Genomic DNA, 24551 nt, shown 5'->3' with positions numbered 1-24551 from the left:
TTGGAATCTTCGAGTGAGATACTCCATGTCGGATTCATCACTACTTGAGTCTCGGTTGGCAGCCTTGAGAACCAGGTTCTTCTCCTTCTTGGACTCTCTTCTTTCAAGATCCTTCTTTCTCTTCATCTCATAAGTTTTGAGATTTCCAATGAGTTCATCAATGGTCAGCTTCTACAAATCCTTGGCTTCAGTAATACTTACTTTATTTTCCCAAGAACCTGGTAAAACACTAAGTATTTTCTAGACCAGCTTGTTTCTTGGGATGACTTCACCAAGGGAGTGAAGCTCATTGATAATGGAGGTGAAACGTGTGTGCATATCTTGAATATACTCATCCTCCTTAATCTCAAAAAGCTTATACTCAGTATTAAGCATATCAATTTTGGACTGCTTAACCTGAGTAGTTCCCTCATGGGCAGTTTGAAGAGCTTCCCAAATCTCCTTAGTAGACTGGTAAGCTGAGATGCGGTTGTACTTATCTGGCCCGATGCCATAAACAAGAACTTATTTGCCCTAAAATTCTTCTCAATAGACTTTCTATCAGCATGGGTGTACTCTTTTCTTGTTTTTGGGATTGTAACTGTTCCCACACTAATAGTTTTCATGGGAACAAAAGGTCCATCACAGATTTCATCCCACAGCTCTGAGTCCTCAGCCATAATGAAATCATGCATTCTTGTTTTCCACCAACCATAGTATTGGCCGTTGAATCTTGGTGGTCTGTACGTTCATTGTCCTTCCTCAAAATTTGGTGGAGCATCCATGTAGATCCTTTCTAGGTGTTAACATTTTAGAAAGAACCCGCTCTGATACCAATTATTAGAAATTAGCATTCACCAAACTGAATAGAGAACCGGGTTCTCTATGAGTTTCCTCTGAAAATTCTAATGAACTTAACTGTATAGCAATCTGGTCCTATATCAGTTTGGTACAGTGCTAACTACCAAACAAGTATGTAAATGAGACATATGATAAGTTCCCACTATATATAGAGAACCAGATTCTCTATAAGTTCCCACTGTAAGCAACAGACTGTAAAACCAGCCAGTATAGGGAACCAGGTTCTCTAATTGTTCCCACAGTAGCTCGGCAGAAAGTAAAGAACACAGAGGATTTTTACGTGGAAAAATCCCAACTCAAGGGGACAAAAACAGTGACCTACACTTGTAGGCTTTCAACTTCACTAACTTGTAAACCCCTATTACAAGCCACTTTGTAATAACTCTATTACAAAGGATTCAACCTAACTAACTTGTGGTACACTCACCACAAGCCACTTTGTGACTCTCTAGTTACAAAGACTTTGACTAACTTGTGATACTCTCACTACAAGCCACTTTGTAATAACTTTATTACAAAGACTTCACCCACTCTAACTTGTAATAACACTATTACAAGCCACTTTATAATAACACTATTACAAGCCATTTACAACTCGACTAACTCTAGCCAAGACACAAACTTTAGAGGGTTTGTGATTTTGGGATTCCTAAAACACAGCTTCTAAGAAAGCAAGATAGGAGTTACAATTGAAGAACAAATAACAAAGACTTAACAAATCTAATGACTTAAGATATCTTCAATCTTGGATCTAATCCTTGAGGTTGCAGCAGCTTTGTTCTTGAGAGAGGTTGAGGCAAACACTTGAGAGAGGATTTTTGTTTATGATTTTTGCAAGTCTTGAGAGGAAGATGCCTTATGTCTTGCACCATGTTTATATTGCAAAAAGACATCCCAATAGTGATGTCAAATCTTGGTTAGTACATTCCTTTTCCCAATGGAAGTGACTGCTGCACTGTCTGTTGAACTATTGCGTGTACAGTTGCAGGCAGTCACTTTCTGCAGTTGCTTTCCTGCTGTACAGTCGATTTATACTTCTGTCAAGGGAACACCAAGGTATCAGGTCCTTAATCTGGTTCCTGTGAATCTAAAGATACACTATCCAGATTATCTTGAGTCGATTAACTTGAATGATTGTACCAGGCATGCGTCAGGTCTTTTATCTGGTTCTCTCATGAAGTAAGTTGCTTTACCTCCCTTGATTGTATTTATACGTGAGTGGCATCACTTACAATGATATAAGCAAGGTAGGTAAAAAGCCTTTCATAGAAAGTTGACTGTTGCACTATTCATGTGTAGTAGCGTGTGTAGGCAGTAACTTTCCTGCTGGAGAGTTGACTTCATACAGTCTCCTCGGGAACTGGTAGGGACCTGTTCCCTAAGCTGTTCCTTCCACTCTGAAGAGTTGAGTTATATCCCATGCTGGATCCTTACCTGGAACTTTGTGATCTCAAGGTCTTGTACATGTGTAATAGGTTCCTTATCTGGTTCTGGATGGTAAGTTTGTAAGATCATCAAAACATAAGGTAAAGTACTTATGCCCAAGGTACTTGTAACCTATTATATCGAACTCCGCTCGTTTAACCCCTGGGTGAAAGCTTGAACGGCCCAATCATCGGAGACCGGTGGTAACTCCATACGTTCCATTTGAAATCGGGACACGAACTCCCTCAACATTTTGTTATCCCTTTGTCTTATCTTGAAGACGTATGATTTCCTTGTTGCGACTTTTATGGTCCTGGCATGCACTTTCACAAATGAATCTGCTAATATTGCAAATGAATCAATGGAATTCGGTGGCAAGTTGTGATACCAAATCATTGCTCCCTTTGATAGAGTTTCCCTAAATTTTTTCAACAAAACGTACTCGATCTCATCGTCTTCTAAGTCATTTCCCTTTATCACGCATGTGTATGTAGTGATATGTTCATTAGGATCGGTGGTTCCATTATATTTCGGGATATCCAGAATTCAGAACTTCTTTGGGATGGGCTTCGGAGTCGTGCTTTGAGGAAAAGGCTTCTGCACGAACTTTTTTGAATCCAAACTCTTTAAGATCGGGGGTGCTTGTGGTATTTGATCAACTCGTGAATTGTATGTTTCCATTTTTTTTGTCATTATCTTCGATTTTCTTTTCTCCTAACTCAATTCTTTTGGTGAGCTCCTCGAGCATCTTCATAATCGTAGGATCAACCTTTGATCCGCTACCATTCGATCTTTCCGGCACTGGCTCGGTACGGCGAGTGACTTCCGGCTCGACCACACTCGGAGTATTGTGTTGACTCTGAAATTGAGCACTAGCGGCATGTTGATCCTGCAACATCTCAAATATCACCTAGAGACTAACTCCACCGTCTCCTACGCCTTGAGTTCCTTGGCTATCAGTTCGGCGTTCCCTGCGCACGCTCCCTCTGGGGTCCGCACCTAGATCTACGTTTAGAGCAATGTGCGAACTGACATCGACTGGATTGGCAGCAGGCACTTCCCCAGGGTTAATCAGTGGCACCCCGACTCCTGGAGCAATTATGTTGTCATTTTTCCCATGAAATCCAAGACCACCATCACTATGTACGGGCGCGTTCTATGAGTTTGACATGTTTTAATATGAAAACAAAGAATCTTTGACAAGAACAAGTGTGAAAATAACGTGTGTTATCAAAATCAGCACTGAAACAATCATTATCTTTAGCCCCATGGTGGGGACCAAACTGTTTACCCCTAAAATCCGAGTAACAATTAAATTTGTATTGAGGTCTTAAAGATATGTGATTTTGTTCAATACTAACTGATAATCAAGAAATCAAATGTATAAATCAAAGGAGTAAGTTGAATCAAACCAGTGTGCGAACAAATCTTGACCTCGAGCTTAGGTGGCCTCGAGGTAGGTCAGTAAGAACAATAAAGTAAGAGCAATAAAGTTAAAGGGCAATTCTGATGAGTAATGAGCAAGAAAGTAAAGAATGTATATTCCTTTGCCAATGATTGATGATCTTACAAATGAATGAGCTCCCCTTTATATAATAGGGGAGTCCTTTACAATGTACATTTTCATTTTTAGTAGGGAATCTTATTGAGATAGCTGTCTAACCTCCTAGTACAAATCCATACAAACTCATACAAATCTATTCCGGAATTTACACCGTGATCTTAGGGACCTTGCGGGAATCTTGCTCTTTCTGTTACAAACCCATAACGACATCATCTCGGGGTTGGTCATCTCGGCCTCGGTGCTCATCGTGTACTTCGATCTTTGAGCCTTGTACTCCGTCATCAGGCTCCAGCTCGGTCCATCGGGTTCGAGCTCGGTCCATTCTGAACTCGAGTTTGAAGTGACTCTTCGAGCCCATGAAATGAGGCATACCTTATTTTGAACGTACACAATGGTAACATTATTTTTGGGTGGATAACTAAATGGAGGACAAAGTTGTTCTATTTCGAAATAATTTAAACGTAAAATTGGTCATTTTCCATTCTATATAGAGTTAGCAATACCGAAGAGTTCACTAGTTTTGTTTTCTGCGTTTTTTTTGATTCATGCTCATTATTTATTCGACAACTCATCGAGCTACATATTACGACATGTCATTAATAGTCTTTGGTCCTGCTACTTATGATCTAAATGGAATTTGTTCATAAACAGTCATGTCTTTATAAATTAAGAAGTGAAATTCAACACGTCTGTTTTATGAGAAGTTACGTCCTTTTAAGTAACACAATTTCCTGAAAGAACATAATCTTGTTTAAAAGATGCGTGCGATGCCCAATGTCATGCATATGAATAGCTAAGTCTTGTATTTCATCGACAAATCATCAATAAAACTGAACTAATCATCAAATTCGTAAACTACCGTGTCAGTGGGCTAGCTCTAGCTACATTCTTTGTCTTATGATTAATTGATGAATCACATCAATGTAAAGCACAAGAATATAACCTGTCCATTTTTAATAAGAATAAGGCTCTTTTTTTGGTTGGTTTAGCAGAGAGTGCCGAATGTCAAATAGAGATAAGTGATGAGTTAACTATAAACACAGATGGTGTTTTCAGCTGTCCTCTTCAACAATCAAAGAAGATAAGAAGCGGATACAGATATTTTTATTCAAAAGTATTCCACTGAGCCATCTCAAGTGGTTTATGATGCTGGAAAAAAAAGAAAGAAATTCTCTCAAGCTACGCTAATAATGCGTAATGCATCTAACTAGCTATTTGATGAATGAGGGAGTTTCTTTTTTTTTCCAGAAACGAGGTCCAATATAGTGTTGTGGGGTTGGGCTCGACCCCAACCTCTATATATATTGATATATATACCAAGAAATCATTCTTGTATACCTTTGCACAAAATTATAAGAGTTAAACTCGGGGAAACTCCTCCACTATATATGTTGTTCAAGTCCAGGGGCGGAGCTAGCCCATCAGCTGCGAGTTCGATCGAACCCAATAGTTTTGGTCCAAACCATGTATTTGTCTTATAAAATTCATTGAATATGTACTAATTATTAATTTAGAACCTAGTAACTTAAAATGGTCAAAATTCCGAACCCATAATCTTCAAATCCTGACTCCGCCTCTGTGTTCAACTAGTTATACAAAAGGATGTTATACATTTTAATGTTACCACTGCACTGTAGCCTCTCATTTCATATAATAAAATCATTCTTCCTTGGCTTAAATCCGAAATTTGATATCTGATGATTTAACTTCAATACCACACAAGAAGGGGGATGTAATTTGTGTGGTGTCCAATTTTTCGCTTAAACTGATTATGGAAGGACCTGGTTCTTTTAAGTGTTCCTTAACCTACATTGCTGAAATAGTAAATGTTGAAAGTAAAGAACACAAGTATTTTACATGGAAAACATCTGGCTCAAAAGGTGAAAAAAAACCACGACCTACTTCTCAGTAGGATTTCTCCAAACTCTCCACTAAATCACTGAGCCAAAAATTGTATTTATAAAACACTTTTGTAAATCTAGGATTAACTCTAATCCCGTTGTGGCAAACAACCTCTAACTGTTGCGACAACTTCAAGTTAACTCTAACTTGAATACTCTAAGTACCTATTACAACTGCCTCTAGATAAAGTTGAGAGGTACAATATGAAAACACCTACTACGATTGAACTAGAACAAAAGATAGACATTTAGAACTGGTTCTTCTATCTGGTTCATGTAGCTTCAGGTTTGCACACTTGAATCACACACGAACTGCTTGCAAAATGGCTTGCTATTTTGCTCTCAATTCACGTTTAACTTCTGCGTTTGTGCATACCTGTAAAATGAGAACATCCTACAATATATAGAATTAGTAGATTAAGAAATAACTAGAGTTCTAATGCTACTCTTCCTTGGAAGAAGAGTTCTAGTTGATCTCAACTTCTAACTCCTCCCTTATCTTGGATAGTGTTCTCTTTGATCAAGGAGTCCTTCTCCTTATTACTTATGCAACCTTTTCGATCAGGAGATATCAATTATACCAAGTTAAGCTTATCTCCTTCACGTGCATCCCATATGCTCGAATCTGCCCGTGTCTATGCAAACAAGGGATGGACTTGGTTCATGCCTGAGCTTACTTTGTCAATTTTCAAAACAAACCTTCACTTGGGCCAACAATATCCCATCTTGATCTTGCTTTAGTGAAACTCTATGTTTGACTAGTTTCAATGGAGTGTTATGGTGGTTCTCTTATCGTAACCATCTTAATTGGTTGTTTGATTGATAACTAGGAATTATGATGCATTTTACACTCCTTCTTGCTTAAGTTTTGATTAGAAATGTGTACAAAATAGTCCCGAAGGCTCACAAGTTGTGCTTGATTGCAGGTTTGATCAACAAGGTGACAAGGTGTCAAAATCCATCTCAAAAATGAGTGAAACTTGCACAAGTACCAAGACAAGATCAAGTTCAGTCAAACAAGACCAGTGCGCACCATTCTGTGCGGTCCGCAAAGATGAAGTTCAGAGAGGATGCTTTTAAGGCCACAAGGCAATGCAGCCGCAAAGGGTTTTTGTACGGTCCGCATTGGGTTCAGAGAGCAGATAAATCAAGCCAAGAGCCTTAGTCCAGCCGCACTCGATTTTGTGCGGTCCGCATTAGCCCCACAGGGGTATTTTTGTCCAAAATTTTCAGCCTAATATAAATAGTTTCTTTTCCCATTTTTAGGTCATCAGATAGTTTTGGACGTAGAGCTGCGCTCGTGAACTCATTCCTTTTACTATTTTGAGTAATTTTAGCTTAGTTTCAACATTGAATCTTCAAGTTTTATTTAGTAATTAATTATTATGGTTTTTTCTTCATCTATTTCTTTGTCTTCTTCTCTAATTATGAGTAGCTAGATCCATTAGCTAGGGTTGTGGCTCCACCCTAGTGTGGGTAATTGATGGGTCTTGTGTTTTGATGCTTGATTGTCTATGAGTGTTTGATATTTGGGCTAATTTAGGGTTTTAATGTGGAATTAGTGGTTGCAAACACTAGTTTATGCCTAGTAGACTTTGCCTCTTCTTGAGAAAGAGAGCCTAAGTCCATAAAATTAGTCTAACAAGGAATTGGGGCGTATTCAAGAGATTGATAGCCCCAATTAAAGAGTTAAACCTAGAGATAGTAATATCCGACTTGAACCTTGATTGCTTGCACAATTTGCATACCCAATTGGTCTTAAGAAAGTCAATTCGGGCAAAATCACTCGAACCACCGAGAGGTGTAGAGTGAGTAGAATCGTGCAATGGTTATATCATATTCCCCAAATGTGACATCTAGCCTTAGACTCAAGAATCCGTCAATTAGCCACCTAGGAGAAAGTCACTACCCTAGTGCCTTTTATCTATTTGATCAACTCTCAATAGTTTAATCTTAGCTTTACTTAGCCTAATTTAGCATTGTAGTATTACAAAAATTAGAATTAATTTGAAAACCAAAAATGTTCAGAAGTGCAATTAGGAACAAATACACAACGCCACTTTAGATAGAAACTCAACTCCAATATCTAGCTCCCTATTGAAATCGATCCCCACCTTCTCGGGGTAAAAGCTGCTTCGACCTCTCTTGCTACTCAATAGTAGTACAGGGTTGGCCTCGATCAACTTTTTGGTGCCGTTGCCGGGGAGCTAACGATTTTGGCTATCTATCTAAATAGTTTTGTGTATTGTTCTTCTTTCCTTCTTTGTTACTAACTTGTGTGTGTCATAACTTCAGGTACAAAATGGCAGCAAACTTAAACAACGCACCTCTTGAAGATTTTCCGTCGGGGGAGGAAGTAGATGACATTGTTGAAGATGAGGTCCCTATTGCGCCTCAAGGACAAAGGAGAGGCCGCCAAGCCAATGATAATATTCTAGACCCTCCCCCGCCACCTCCAAGAATGGCTCCTCGAGTGCTTCCAAACCAAGGCTATGCAAGTGCAATTGTCCCGCCCTGAATTCGAGCGGGCAATTTTCAAATTACCAATGTGATGCTGACATTGATGGAGCATCACGGGTATTTCACGTGCGCTGCCAATCAAAATGCTTACAAACATCTCAAGGAGTTTGTGGATACCTGTTGGGGGAGCAAGCAAACTAATGTGTCTGAGGATGCACTTCGGTTGAGACTCTTCCCATTCTCACTTAGAGGGAAGGAATTGGATAGGCTTGAGCGACTTCCCAACCATTCCATCACTACTTGGGATGAGTTGGTGGACAAGTTCATTGCAAAAAATTTCTCACCGGGGCATATGACAACATTGAGAGATGAGATCTTAGCTTTCAAGCAGGAGCCCACTGAACCTTTGCATGAGATTTGGGAGCACTATAGAACAATGGTAAAGGAATGCCCCAACAATGATATGACTAAGGCGATGATCTAACAGACTTTCTACCGGGGCATTATCACAACATACCAATGCATAGTGAACCAACTTGCTGGGGGCAACTTCATGAAGCTGTCTTATGATGAGGGTTGTGACATTCTTGACGAGATGGTTGACACTTATTCTGCTTGGCAAAGTAGAGCCAATGTGCCTCAGGGTGACCCCACAACCACTTATTTGCATAAGGAGTTAAATGATCATGGGCAGGCTATAGCTGAGTTGACAACTACTATGAACCAACTAGCAAAGGCATAGTTGCAACAAGTTCAAAATCCTTGCCAAGTGAATGCTATGGAGGGTGTCAACATGCTAGTCAACAAAAGAAGACAAAGAGGTCAACATAATCAAGGGAATTCGGAGCAATTTGACAATGATTGTGGTAGATTCCAAGATGATGATTATGATGGACAGAATGAAGAGGTGCAATACGTGAATAATTATCAAGGCCAAAGGGGAAATTCTTCCAACCAACAATAATGGATGCCCCAAGGCAATTGGGGCAATCACAACAAGGCAATGGTAATTGGGGGAACAACAACCAAAACTCCAACTGGGGAAATCAGAACAATAATCAAAACAATCAGGTAATTGGAATGGGAACAACAACTGGGGTGGTAACAACAATCAAGGTGAGTGGAACAACGACAATCAAGGAAACTGGGTGCAAGGCTTTCAAAGGCCCCCAATGTACCAACAACAAAACAATCCGCCCCCATTTCCATCCCAAGGTCCTAGTACTTCTAACCCTAATATATGGAGAATTGAAATGATGTTTGAACAGATGATGAAAAAGAGTGCAGATTCCGATGCTTAGTTGTCTTCCCACAACACTTCCATTAGAAATTTAGAGGTTCAGTTAGGCCAAATCTCACAATCCTTGAATACTCGCCCTAAGGGTGCTCTATTAAGTGATACGGTAGTAAACTTGAAGGGTGGGAACAATCATGTTATGGTGGTAACTACAAGGAGTGGACGAGGCGGTGATGTGAATGCCTCCAAACAAAAACAAATTTTGAGTGATGAAGTTGAGTTGCAAGAAGATGAAGTTCCTTTGGTGTTTGAAAATGTGATTGATGAGAATGTGAATGAAGAAGTGAGGATTGATATTCAAGATGCCGAGGTAGAAACTCAAAATGATGTGAACCCATCTAGGGAACACATAATAGACATGCCGGAGCCGGTTGTGCCTAAAGCCGAGGCTCCTTTGCCAAGGCTACCTCCACCTTATCCTCAAAGGCTCGCGAAGCAGAAAAATGAGAATTAGTTTAAAAAGTTCATTGATATGATGAAGAGCTTATGCATTAATGTTTCTTTGGTGGAGGCTCTTGAATAAATGTCGGGCTATGCTAAATTCATGAAGGACTTGGTGACAAAGAAATGATCCATGGATTGTGAAACCATAAAGATGACCCACCAAGTTAGTGCAATAGTGCATTCAATGGCCCCAAAGCTTGAAGATCCCAATGTTTTCACCATTCTTGCACAATTAGGAGTGCGGACTTTGCTAAGGCTCTATGTGATTTGGGGGCAAGTATCAACTTGATGCCCTAATCAGTTTTCAAGACTTTGGGTATTGGGAAACTGAGGCCGACTTCCATGAGATTGCAAATGGCGGATAAAACGATAAAAAGACCATTGGGTATTATTGATGATATGCTTGTCCTGGTGGACAAATTTATCTTGCCAGCAGATTTTATGATCTTGGATTGTGAGGTGGATTATAAAGTTCCAATCATATTGGGGAGACCTTTCCTTGATACTGGGAAGGCCTTAGTTGACGTGAAAGTAGGGGAACTCACCTTCCGAGTGGGTGATGAAAAAGTGGTCTTTCATGTGTGCAAGTCAATGAAGCAGCCCAACAGTTCCGAGGTGTGCTCTTTTGTGGACCTTGTCATGGCAGTGATAGTTGATGATACTAGTGCAATGATCAATGTGGAGGACCCTCTGGAGGCTATATTGTTGAATCTTGATGTCAATGATGATGAGGGCCGAGTGGAGTGTGTGAATGCTTTACATGGGATGGGCTCTTACTCTTATGATCCTAGAAAACTATCTTTGGACCTTGAGAATCGGAAGACTCCACTAACAAAACCTTCAATTGAGGAGCCTCCGGTGTTGGAGTTGAAGTCGTTGCCTCCACACCTCAGGTATGAGTTCTTAGGCCCTACTTCTACTTTGCCAGTTATTCTTTCCTCTTGTCTTACTAACATGCAGGTTGATGCCACATTAGCGGTGCTTCCAAAGTGGAAAAAGGTAATTGGATGGACTCTAGCTGATATCCGGGGGATAAGCCCCACATTTTGTATGCACAAGATTATTTTGGAAGATGATGCAAAGCCTCCTTGGAACATCAAAGGAGGTTGAACGAGGAAATGCAAGAAGTTGTGAAAAAGGAGGTGATCAAGTGGTTGGATGCCGGGGTTGTGTACCCCATCTCTGATAGCTCTTGGACTTCGCTGGTGCAATGTGTACCGAATAAGGGTGACATAACTGTGGTTGCAAATTCACAAAATGAGCTGATTCCTATCAGAACCTTCACCGGTTAGAGGGTATGCACGGACTACCGCAAGTTGAATAAAGTGACCCATAAGGATCACTTTCCACTGCCTTTTCTTGATCAGATATTAGACCGACTTGCTGGGCGTGCCTTCTACTGTTTCTTGGATGGGTATTCTGGGTACAACCAAATCTTGATTGCTCCGGAATACCAGGAGAAGACCACATTCACTTGTTCATATGGCACATTTGCCTTTTCTCGGATGCTTTTTGGGTTGTGTAATGCACAGGCTACGTTTCAGCGGTGTATGATGGCCATTTTCACCGATATGGTGGAAGATATTTTGGAGGTATTCATGGACGACTTTAGTATTGTGGGAGATTCATTTGATGAGTGTTTGAAAAATCTTGATAGAGTGTTGGCTCATTGTGAAGAAACCAATCTTGTTCTCAATTGGGAGAAATGCCACTTTATGGTGGAAGAAGGAATAGTTCTTGGGCATAAAATTTCAAAGCATGGTATTGAGGTAGACAAAGCAAAAATTGATGTGATTTCGAGGTTCCCTCCCCTACCTCTGTCAAGGGAGTTAGAAGTTTTCTTGGGCATGCGGAGTTCTACCGGAGATTTATCAAAGACTTTTTGAAGGTAGTGAACCCCTTGTGCAAGCTATTGGAAAAGGATACCCAGTTTGTGTTCGATGAGAGATATATGCAAGCCTTTGAACTTCTCAAGCATAAGTTGACCACCACTCCTATCATTACCGCACCTAATTGGAGCTTGCCCTTTGAGCTCATGTGTGATGCGAACGATGTTGCTGTTGGGGCGGTTTTGGGTCAAAGAGTGAACAAAATATTTCATCCGGTGTACTATGCAAGCAAGACAATGAATGATGCTCAAGTAAACTACAAAGTGACCGAGAAAGAACTTTTGGCTATTGTGTTCGCAATGGAAAACTTTCGGCAGTATCTTATGGGTGCCAAGGTCATAGTCCATACCGATCATGCTGCACTCTAGTACTTAATGACGAAGAAGGATTCCAAAGCTAGACTGATGTGATGGGTCTTGTTACTTCAAGAGTTTGATTTGGAGATTGTGGACTAGAAGGGTAGTGAAAACTAAGTGGCGGACCACTTGTCCCGCTTGGAGGAGGAGAGGAGGCCTTGTGATGGCCTAGAGATCAATGATTCATTTCCCGATGAACAACTCCTTTTGGTGTTGGTGACTGGTATGCCATGGTTTGCTGACGTTGCTAATTTCCTTGTGACTAGTATAATCCCATGTGACCTCTCTTCTAACCAAAGGAAGAAGCTCAAACGGGATAGTTTGGATTTCTATTGGGATGAGCCGTACTTGTTCAAGATTTGCATGGATGGTGTGATTCGAAGGTGTGTTCCGGAGGAAGAGCAATTGAGTATCTTGGAGGCTTGTCATTTCTCTCCCTATGGTGGTCATCATGGCTGGGCAAGGACGGCTTCCAAAGTTCTTAGTTGTGGGTTTTATTGGCCAACTTTGTACAAGATGCAAGCGAACTTATGAAGAGGTGTGATGAATGTCAAAGAGCGGGTGGAATTTTGAAGAAAGATGAGATGCCTCTCAATATCATAATTGAGGTTTATATTTTTGATGTATGGGGCATTGATTTTATGGGCCCGTTTGTTAGCTCGTGTAGGAACACATACATTCTTGTGGCGATCGATTATGTTTCAAAGTGGGTTGAAGGCATGGCTTTAACCAACAATGAGATCTGGAGTGTTGTTGCATCTCTCAAGAAGAGCATTTTTACAAGGTTTTGCACACCTCGTGCAATCATAAGTTATGGGGGGTCTCATTTTTGCAATAGAGCTTTTGACACTTTGCTTGCAAAGTATGGTATCAACCACAAAGTTTCTACTCCCTATCATCCTTAAGCGAGTGGCCAAGTTGAAGTCTCAAATAGGGAAATCAAGAGTATATTGTCAAAGATGGTCAATGCCAATAGGACCGATTGGTCAAAGAAGTTGGATGATGCTTTATGGGCTTATAGGACTGCTTACAAGACTCTGATTGGTATGTCTCCGTATCGATTGGTGTTTGGGAAAGCTTGCCATCTACCAGTTGAGTTAGATCACAAGGCCATGTGGACTTTGAGAAAGTTAAATCTTGAATGGGATGTGGCAGTAAATCTTCGTGTGGAGCAGCTTAATGAACTTGATGAATTTTGATTCCATGCCTACTCCAGTTCATCCTTGTACAAGGACAATATAAAGTATCTTCATGATAAATATGCTCGTGGCAAGGAGTTCAAAGTGGGTGATTTGGTTCTCTTGTTCAACTCTCGGTTACGTCTGTTTTCGGGAAAGCTTAAGTCAAAATGGAGTGGACCTTTTGAAGTGGTGTTTGTGACCCCGTTTGGTGCACTTGATTTGAAGAACAAAAATGGGGAAGTTTTCAGAGTAAATGGGCACAGGGTCAAGCATTACTTGGGAAAAATTGATGACAGCCACGTGGTGGCACTTCTTCATCTCAAATGATTTGATGGTAAACCTGCGTCGTGCCGCGACGTTAAATCAGGCGCTTCTTGGAAGGCAACCCATGTGTTTTTCTTCTTGTTTTTCTTTGATTTTCATTGTAGTGTATGATTTATTTTTGGACTAACTGGTTGTGAGATGCTGTAGGATTGTGTTGATGCAGTGCAAGAAAAAGTTGGAAAATGACCACTCTCTGAAGTTGTCAATGCGGACCGCACTACCATTTTGTGCAGCCGCAAAGACGTTAGTACGGGGGCACGAAATCAATGCGGTCCGCACTGGTGATTTGAAAAAAGTTGGGGTTATCTGAAGTTTACCACCGTGGCCGCATTGCATTTTGTGCGGTCCGCGTTGGTCCACTGCGGCCATATTGCATTTTGTGCGGACCACAGTAGTTGACTTGTCTAAGCCCTATGGTTTTGATCAATGCGGTCCGCGGTGGGTGGGTGAGATGGGGCCCATGACCTTTTTCTATAAATAGGACCTGAGGCCCTCTTTTTGAACTTTTCTATCTTTTCAATCTTAGAGACACTAAAACACTGTTCATCTCTCTAAATTGCTCATAATTAATAGTTAAGACTCATCTATCTTCAGTACTTCTCACTTCTGGTAACTCTAAATTCTTCTTAATAGCTTAATTTTGTTATTTTCTTTTAATTTTTTTTGTTTTTCTGTTTTTCTCTATTTTTCTTCCTAGCTTTCTCGTATTTCTTTCAATATTGTAGCTTAGGTTAGTTAATTTTTGTTTAAAGTTAGTTTAGGTAGTTAAATGACGGAACCAACACTTAGGGAATCTTCAATAGGTGAAAAAGTGGACTAAAATTGAACAAATCATGAACCCTAGGTTGATGCTGCTACTTGGTACTCAGTGCAGATGGCGGTGAAATTTATGCGGTCAGCGGTACTCCTGTGTGGTCCACAATGGTATTTTGTGCGGACCGCAATGGTGAAAGACCTGAAAGCTGACATTTGAGGACCGCGACCGCATTGCATTTTGTGCGGTCCGTGGTGCCTAAATGCGGACCGCATTGCCATTTTATGCGGTCCGCGGTGCATAGTTTCAGAGAGTGGGTAGTCTGAACCCCACCTCTGTGCGGACCACAATGGATTTTGTGCGGTCCGCAATGGCCTCTTTGCGATCGCACTGCATTTTGTGCGGTCCGCACTCTGAAAGTTTAAAAATTGTCTGCAACATTTTTTCTGCAACTATGAATTACATTGTTTTTCTGGATACTAACAAAGCATGACTGAATTTGTTTGCAAAAAATAGTGAGATCAAGAGGAAAAGGTGGTAAACAAATAGGAAGGGGAGAGTCCTCCCAGGGTGGGAAACAAAAGATGATAAGATTAACTTCACAAGCTCGTCAAAACATAAAAAACACAAGGAAGATTATAAAAGCTGCAGACAGGGCCACTGACCAGTCAGGGAGTGAGTGTGAGCCCTCCCGGAATATATCATCAGACTCCGTGCCAGAGTACATTCCTGACTGGCCAGAGAGAAACAGGTTGAGATATACACTCCCACCTTCCCCCACTACCCAAGCTTCAGTGCACGCATCTTCTGAGTCGTCTAAGGGCTCAGCTGCTGGTAGTGGAAATGAGTACTCCACCTCTCTTACAGCTTCATTATCTGGAGAGGATGCAGTAGCAGAAGAAGGGGAAGAAGCAGAAGGGGGTGAGCCCCAATTTGGTAGGGTAGAGTGGACTAGGAACCCGGAGGCATAGGAGGACCGGTTCGTCAGTGAGATTGCCTACAACAAATTTAGAGAGTGGAGACCAGAAAAGATGTTAATACTTGAGAGAAAAATTATCACTTGGGATCTCTTGCCTTACAATCCCAATGTCTGAGGCAATTCACAGAAAGAGCTGGTTGGGACTACTTTATCGGGTAGGTGGATGACGCCAATGAGCACTTGTTGAAAGAATTCTACACCAACGTGGCCCACATCAAAAAGGGTACCACGGTCCCAAAGTGCAGAATTTGAAATTGAAGTTTGATGGCAATACCTTCAATGACTATTTAGGCTTCATGGAGGAGGATGAGTCTTTGTACCTAGACAAGATGAAATTGGGTGAAGAAGCCCGTCCGTGGTTGGCGGAGTACTTGGCAATCCCAGGTACCACCCCCGAATGGCTGACTGTGGGGGTGAAGATATTGAGGAGGACATTGAACTTTGAGGCCAAGGGGTGGGAGACATTCATGTGCAGCAGACTAGACCCTACCACCCATGACAACTCACTCCCACTTCATCGAGCAATCTTAATAGCATCCATCATGGCAGGGTACGCGATCAATGTCAGAAATGTGATGTACCGGGTTATTAAATGGGTAATGAGTGAGGGTGATAGGTCTTACCCGTTCCCCAACTTCCTAACCATGTACTTGAAGGACCAAAATGTGGAGAAGTGCAAATTTGACGTAAAAGTGAAGGCAAAGGCACCTTTCTCGTGGTATAGCCTATAGGGTGATGACAACCCTAAAGGCAAGCACTTCAAGGGGAAATCCACTACTTCAATTGGCCAATCTAAAGAGCTAGTAGTGGTAGTGACTACTCCACAGCCTCCTTCCACTTTAGTAGACCAGGCCCTAGCCCCATCTACTTCATCAGAGCCAGAGATACCCTCCACCACTGCCTATCCATTGACTGCCCACCGTTTGAGCCAGTCCCTCACCAGCATAAACAACTGGATACAAATAGCTACTTCTAAGCTGTCTGTATTATTTACTACTGTGGCAGCTCAGTCAGTACCTCCTCCTCCATAGGTCCCACAGTCCATTGAGGACACTCTTAATGATCTTCTGTACAACCAGAAGAAGATCCTTGAGAACTAGAAATTGCTCATGGACGTTGTTGATTCACACGGAAAGGTTCTTAAGGAGCTTGCTAGGGAGGCTAAGAAGATGAGGAAGACTCGGGCTTCCAAAGAGTCTGTGAAGGAGTTACGGGTCGAGGTGGAGAGATTGAAGGCAGATCTCCTGCCTTTGGATTTGCTACTACATGACCTTGTGCCACCAGCCCATCCCCAGCCAGAGCAGTCTGAGAGGCCTCCTAAGAGGAAGAGGGTGATCCCCCAGTCCGATGATGCAGTTAACCAATTAGCGGACCCACCGGAGACTTCCTCCAGTCAGCCACAGGTTGCAGCCTAGGAGCCTGTCCAGGTCCAGGCCCAGATCCCAGCAACAGAGCCACAGGTCACAGGGAGCCAGTCTTAGGTTCTTGAGCATACAGAAGACACAGGGACCACTCAGGATCCCATGCTGACGGATGACCCATAGGGAGTTTCTGTATCCTCTTTCCTCTATTTTTGGTGCTTATTTTGCTTAGTTGGCATTGAGGACAATGTCAGCTTTCATTTGAGGGGGTAGGCCCTAATTGGATTTAGATGACTGTATATATGAATGATTTCTTTCTTTCCTATTTTTTTTATCTTTGGTATGTATATAAGTTCAGCATTTCATTACATTTTCGCACTTTTTACCCTGGGTCTGTATATAAAAGTTATGTTCCATTGTATATATTCATCTTTCCTATTGTATATTCAATTAAATCCCCTCTTGTACATATTTCATCTCTCCTATTGTATATTCAATTAAATCCCCTCTTGTACATATTCATTTTACTTTCAACATTTTTCCTTTTCTTAGCTTCTTATTTTATACTCGTAGCTTCTTGTTTTGAGTTTTTGCAATAAGATTTTGGTTTTCTTAATGCCACGGTTCTTTCTAAAGGTAGAATTTGTGTGAACCGGGTGGCTCTTTCCGATGATGGATGGCATGACAACCTTCTTAAGGGTTTGAGTCTGTTTTTCTTTTCTTTTCTACTTTTTATTAGTTAGTGGTACAGGTTCCTCAAGAAAAGCTTCACTTGGGCCTAACACATTTGCCTTTGATCCTATGGTTAAAAATAAATCGTTGTGTATAGGATGGTGAAAGTTGTGACCTTGAGACTCTTGTGTTGGCCAATAATAATCAAGTGGTTTTTCGGTACCATTGTGTGCTCAAATCTTATCTAAGGTTGTTGTGGGCCCGTGACTCTGTATCTTTAAAGATCCCAAAGCTTGTGTGGTGAGAAATTGCATTGCAAGTCCAAGTCCCGAGCCATTGGTATAGAACTTGCCCTGAATGTTTGTCGAGGCGAAACCCTAAGTGTAATTTGACTTGAGACATGATTATAGGCTCTCCTTGATCCAAATGATAGCTTGAACACTTTCATAGCCTACCAATGATAAATCCCTAGTCAACCCGTTTGAGCCTTAGACCTTTTTCCTTCAAGAACCATGATACAATCCTTTACACATTCTAAAAGATACCCTCTCTTGGCACCCGATCTTTCCTTAGCACATGGCAAAGTATAAGTTTGGGGGGAGAGACGAGGATTGCAACAAAGTGGTAAAAAGGTACAAAATGAAGAAAAAGAAAGGCAATGAAAAAGAAAGAAAAGCAAAAAGACAAAAAGAATATTCAATGTAGAAATGAATAAAAGGATTCAAGAAAAGCAAAGAATGAAAGGTGTGGAAAGTTGAGAAAGGAGAAAAAATTTGAAATGAACAAGAAAGAGTGACAGCGTGTCTCTCTAACCCCTTAGAAAGAAGTGAAATGACTTAAAAAGTCAAGTGAGTGCATGCCAAAATGAAGCAAAAGAAGTGCTTAAGGGAATATAGAACCCACTTAGACCAAACATTTCCTACCTAAACCAAAAGTCTTTACTATGTATCCACAAAAGCCCTATATGATCTTGAGTTGAATGAAACTTTCATTAAGTGGTGACTTACATAAGGGGAAAGCATATGGTACTTAGAGCCGGACTTGTGACTTTTCCTTGAGAGAGATGAGTGTAGTTCTATTAACCGCGTTCTGAGTGCCACTATCCTAAAGGCGAGGTTTGCTTAGGGAGAGCTGAGGATGTGTGAGTTTGGGTTCCACAATGATCAAAGTAATAGAAAAAAGTTTCTTTGATGTATTGAGTCAACTCTTGATGCCCTTGTGTCGCACTAAATCCATGGTGTTTAAGAGAGTGAATGTTGTTAATGGTTCATTTGAATTGAGGGCAATTGTTAGTCCCATTTGATTCTAGATGAGGTCACTTTAGGACAGCTGAATTTTCTTGGATTTTATCTTAGGGGGTGAGTCTTATTTTGTTTGCTTAAAGACAAGCAAAAGCTTAAGTTTGGGAAAGTTGATAACTAGGGATTATGATGCATTTTACACTCCTTATTGCTTAAGTTTCGATTAAAAATGTGTACAAAATAGTCTTAAAGGCTCACAAGTTGTGCTTGATTATAGGTTTGATCAACAAGGTGACAAGGTGTCAAAATCCAGCTCAAAAAGAGTAAAACTTGCACAAGTACCAAGACAAGATCAAGCTCAGTCAAACAGGGCCAGTGCGGCCGCACACCATTCTATGTGGTCCACAAAGATGAAGTTTAGAGAGGATGCTTTTAAGGCCACAAGGCAATGCAGCCGCAAAGGGTTTTTGTGTGGTCCACATTAGGTTCATTGCGGCCGCACTCGATTTCGTGCGGTCCGCAGAACCAAGGTTCAGAGAGGTGGCATTTTGGAGGAACTGACCAATGCGGTTCGCGGTCCTTTTTGTGCGAACCGCAATAAAAGCCAGCGCGGCCGCACTCAACTTTGTGTGGTCCGCAAAGCCCAAGTTCAGAGAGCAGATAAATCAAGCCAAGAGCCTTAGTGCGGCCTCACTCGATTTTGTGTGGTCCACACTAGCCCCGCAGGGGTATTTTTGTCCAGAATTTTCAGCCTAGTATAAATAGTTTCTTTTCCCATTTTTAGGTCATCAGATAGTTTTGGACGTAGAGCTGCGCTCGTGAACTCATTCTTTTTACTATTTTGAGTAATTTTAGCTTAGTTTCAGCATTGAATATTCAAGTTTTATTTAGTAATTAATTATTATGGGGTTTTCTTCATCTATTTCTTTGTCTTCTTCTCTAATTATGAGTAGCTAGACCCATTAGCTAGGGTTGTAGCTTAACCCTAGTGTGGGTAATTGATGAGTTTTGTATTTTGATGCTTGATTGTCTATGGGTGTTTGATATTTGGGCTAATTTAGGGTTTTAATGTGGAATTAGTGGTTGCAAACACTAGTTTATGCCTAGTAGACTTTGGCTTTTCTTGAGAAAGAGAGCCTAAGTCCATTAAATTAGTCCAACAAGGAATTGGGACGTATTCAAGAGATTGATAGCCTCAATTAAAGGGTTAAACCTAGAGATAATAATACCCAACTTGAACCTTGATTTTTTGCACAAATTTGCATACCCAATTGGTCTTGAGAAAGTCAATTCGGGCAGAATCACTCGAATAACCGAGAGGTGTAGAGTGAGTAGAATCGTGCAATGGTTATATTTCACGCAGGAAAAGATGTTTCGTCTGAGCTCGACCCTACTTGGTATAAATATATGTAGAAACACTATTTTGAGGGGGGGGGGACATACCTTTAACATAATTTAGACCTAATGAGGCTAAGGAGACCAGGGATTCGACCTAAGGAGGCAAGAACACACTAGGAGCAAGGCGAAAAATTCTTCTACGAGTTTTTTACTTACTTCTTCCTATTTTCATTATTGGTTATGTATTCTAGTATTGTAGTTATGCATACTATTATGAATAGCTAATTTATTATCTAGGATTTTGATGGAACCTATTGGAGGATGATTTTCCTGTTATGTTAATATAGATTTGTCGTAGTATTATTGTAGTTGGTTGAAGAGATCTCAATCGACTGTGCCTATTTAGTGTGTATTACTCGGGAGAAAGTGCATATTTAGGTTTTGTTGAACAACATTACTCCTAATGTATATGATGGATCAATACGAGGGTTTAATGGTGGGATTAGGGATAACGAAACCTTGGATGCGATCCGAGTGAGCCGTACTTAATGCCAGCTAGCGTAATTCGGGAGAATATATCTAGTAAATTGTGGTAATTACTCGGGAGAGAGTTATGAAAGTCAGAGCGCTCATGATCGGTAGAGAATACTTAGGCGAATTTATAGAAAATGTAGCGGGAAAGATTCCGACAATTGGGGAAATCATAACTCTAGACCTCCTTAATCTTGTCTATAACCTTTAGTATCTTTAGTTGTTAATTTACTATTTTAATTTGTTAGTTAATAAGTTGAACACATGAATCTTAATATCTATAAGTTAGGAATTGTTCAAGCTTGTCTTCATGGTGATAGTGAACAGTTGTAGCTAAACCTTAGTTCTTTGTGGGATTCGACTCCGGACTTGTAAACTGGATTATATTTGCAACGACCGCTTAGTCCTTTTTATAAGGCATAGTTGGGCATGATCAAATTTTGGCGCCATTTTCGGGGAACTAATGGTGTAGCTGTAGGTGTACATATTGCTCGGTTTCAAGTTTGAACTTTTATTTTATTTTATTTTATTTTTGTATTTGATTTTTTTAATTTTTTTTATTTTACTTGTTGATTTGAGAACATGGCATCTTGGAATTATAAGAGTTTTGATGTTGGTAATTCTGCTTTTAATTCTCCTTATGCATATTGTGAAGGAAACCACCCATTACAAAATTATCAAAATATTTCCGAGAGCGAGTTATATGCACCAACCCAATCTTATGTGTGGAATATGTGTGATATGTGTGGTGGTCAAGATGGTCACTTTCTTGGATGTGCTTATAATTCGTATCTTCCCCCAACCCCTTATTTTGATGGTTTTACTTTTTCTTGTGAGGATAACAGGAACAAAGAACCTAGGGAAACTGACCTAAAGGAGATCAAAGATACGTTTAAGTGCCATGTGGAACAATATCATGAGAAACCACGGCAGATACAAAGGCAAGAGGCAACTATTCACAACTTGGAGGCTCAAGCAAATAAATTAATTGAACCTTGTAAAGCGCAACAAATTGACATTGTGGATAGTAGCTAATATGAGCATGAATTGGCTGCAGAAATTGCCATTATATTGGAGGATTTAAAAAAATACGAGGAGATGCTAGTGGAGAAGGCCAGAGTAGAACACCAACAATCACTCGAACTAGATTTTGAGGATGCCAATGTTGTAGAAGAGATACCAGAGTCAACCAAGGACATTGAAGATACATATTTAGTTGACTCTAGTGTCATTAGTGTTGATGATGTAGACATGCCCAATGTTCATGTAGTTGAGCGCATTGGTCCACGCTCCAGACATTTTTTCACTTTGTGTTTGGATGATGAAACAGAAATAGAGCCATCTGAGCCACTTGAGGTGTCAAGGAATGAGAAACAAGGTGCCTACATTCTGGAATTCATTTTGCCAGAAAGTCGGGACTACACACCTCATCTAAAAGCCAAGAAGTGCAGAATACTATATTATTTTATTGGGCCAGTCAGATTCATTCCACCACCCTTGGAGCATAGTAGAAAACTTGAAGCAAAACTTGGGGTCCAATTCATAAGTTCGAAGTAGAGGCAGAAAGTGATTCACGTCGTGCCGCGAAGTTAAATCAAGCGCTTGTTGGGAAGCAACCTAGCTTTACTGCTTTCTGCTAAGTTTTTTATTTTTTTATTGTATTATTTTTGTTGTGTCGATTTTTTAGTTTCTAGGAGCATGGAAGCAAATATATTGGAAGGATACAACGCAAACCAGATGGTTGGAACTAAGTGTGAGGTACCCGCACAAAGGACCAGGCCAGGGGGAAGTCTGAGTACCCCATGAACTGCTAGTGTTTTGGCCTTTGGCCTACCAGGGAGTTTCTTTTACCCTCTTATTAGTTATAGTGTACATTGGAGAAAATGCATAATTTTAAGTGTGGGGTGAGGAGATTGTCTGGGTGACTTTCTATGCTACTTTAGTTGTGTTAGTTTAATTAAATAATTTGTTTTAAAACTAGACTTTTCCCGACGACGGATCTATTAGACAATTTTCTTGAGGGATTTAAGTCTAAAAAAGGATAAAAAGATTTTTGATGTAGGTAGTGTAGTAATTTCCCCTTGGTTTTTCTTTGTGCCGCAGTTCTTTTCCAAGGGTTTTGTTTGAATCGGGTGTAGTTAAATTTTATTTTTGGTTAGAAATAGGAAAACTTGTGCTGAGAATTGAATTGAAGCAATATCTCTTGTCTTTGTTAAGCCTTGAGAATAGTGAGTACTTTGGCTGTGACGCTTAGGCTCAGTTTTTGACTCTTGCAGAAATACCTTAAATTGTATGATCTTAACTTTACTTAACTGCTTTGACTAGAGTGTCTTGATGAATCCAATCCTAAGTGAGTTATGTGCCATGTGTGTGTGAGATTTAGGTGTTATTATGTGCATTTCATTTGATGCCTAGAACTTGCTCTGTGTGTTTGCAAAACAAAATAGTAGTTTTGTTCAGTCTTGGAAAAGATATAAGCGTTTCTTTGTTGAGCCATATACATTTTTTACCCGCCTAATTGTTATGCATCGTAGTTAACCCTTTGATCCTGTAATCCTGTTTCTTTGGAAACCACATTACAAGCCTTACCCAATTGTTTGAATTAACCATCTATTTGAACTTTTTTACCTCTCATGAGCACTTGAATTGTCATGAAATTTGTAAAAGTTAAAGTGTGGGGTGGTTGGTTTGGCTTTTGAATGGAACTAATGAAATAAGGAGAAAAGTGCACTGTTTTGAAAAAGTAAGAGCCACTTGAATTGAAAAAAAAAAGAAAAACAATAGTTGAATTATTGTGAAAAATATTCCTTGATAAGTGGTGGCTCTTGATATAATTGTGCTTAAAGAAGTATGGAGTTAATATATATTGATGTGAAGGTGGAGTCATGGTTTGACATAAGTGTGGGGTTTTGAATGTTAAAATGTATGTATTAAAGTGCTTAGGGAGGTGTAGTCACTCTTATATCTAAATATATCCTACCTGTACCGCAACCTACATTACAATCAAATAAAGTCCTACTTGATCCTAGACTGAATGAGCTCGATTAGTAGATTAGTACACTACGGGCAAGCCTATGGTGCATCTTTTGTGGCATGTTGATCGGAGCCAGCCCTACACCACTATAGAGTGGCAAGAGCAATCGATGCAGCTTTTACCCGAGAAGGTCGGGATCGAATCCACAGGGAGCTAAGATATATTTGGAGTTGTATTCCTATCTAATTTTGCAATGTATAGTGCTCTTGATTGCACTTCCAATCAATTTTTATTTGTTTGTGATAACGCCCAACTATGCCTTTTAAAGGATAAAGCGGTCGCTGCAAATATAATCCGGTTTTAAGTCCGGAATCGAATCCACAAGGAAGTAACCTATCTATTACACTCTACGGAAATGTTATTATCAACTCAATCAATCTCTAGATGCAAGATTTTTGATCAATAAAGATTGGGTTTTTTTTTGTTTAACTACTTCAACTACTATTAAAAACAACAGTAAGCTAAAACAAAGATAATTCAATGGTAAAAAGGTCTAGCGCAATGATTTTCCCAATTCCTAGTTTAGGTCTCGACTCTTCCGCTATAATCTCACCGTAATACTCTATGAGATTTAAGAGTTATAGGTTATTGTAATTATCTCTCGATCAACTACAATAATTTACTAGAGAATTCTCTCGAACTACTCTAGCTGACAATATGTGTGCAACTCTAAATTATCCCACCAAAGTTCTGTTATCTCTAAACCCACTTTAAATTTCAAGTAATGAAACTCTTCAATTACCCAAAAGTGGTGTTGTTCAACAGCTGTCTAACCTAATACTCTTTCTCAAGCAATATAAGGTAATTAGACACGATTAATCAAGGGCCCATTCAATTAATCACCATACAAAACGTAGTTGAACAATCATATCATAAATCCGACTTGATTATAACAACTTGAGTCAAAACTTCAACCAACAATTGGTTCCATCAACCCTAGATAGGTATTTAGCTACTCAT

General features: G+C 40.2%; 1 protein-coding gene across 1 annotated transcript; it reads right to left on the bottom strand.

Moving 5' to 3' along the window:
* Window positions 1–240: 240 nt before the first annotated feature.
* On the bottom strand, window positions 241–674 carry LOC138887780 (uncharacterized). Its single transcript, XM_070169567.1, has 2 exons — window positions 513–674; window positions 241–396 (listed from the first exon to the last, which is right to left on the bottom strand). Exons 1-2 carry the CDS (start codon window positions 672–674, stop codon window positions 241–243), a joined length of 318 nt encoding a protein of 105 aa, XP_070025668.1.
* Window positions 675–24551: the final 23877 nt, after the last annotated feature.

This window comes from Nicotiana sylvestris, chromosome 3 (assembly GCF_000393655.2).
Source record: "Nicotiana sylvestris chromosome 3, ASM39365v2, whole genome shotgun sequence".
Classification (NCBI taxonomy): Eukaryota; Viridiplantae; Streptophyta; class Magnoliopsida; order Solanales; family Solanaceae; genus Nicotiana; species Nicotiana sylvestris.
The sequence above is the reverse complement of the archived record's forward strand: the minus strand, read 5'-3'. Positions and strand labels throughout refer to the sequence as shown.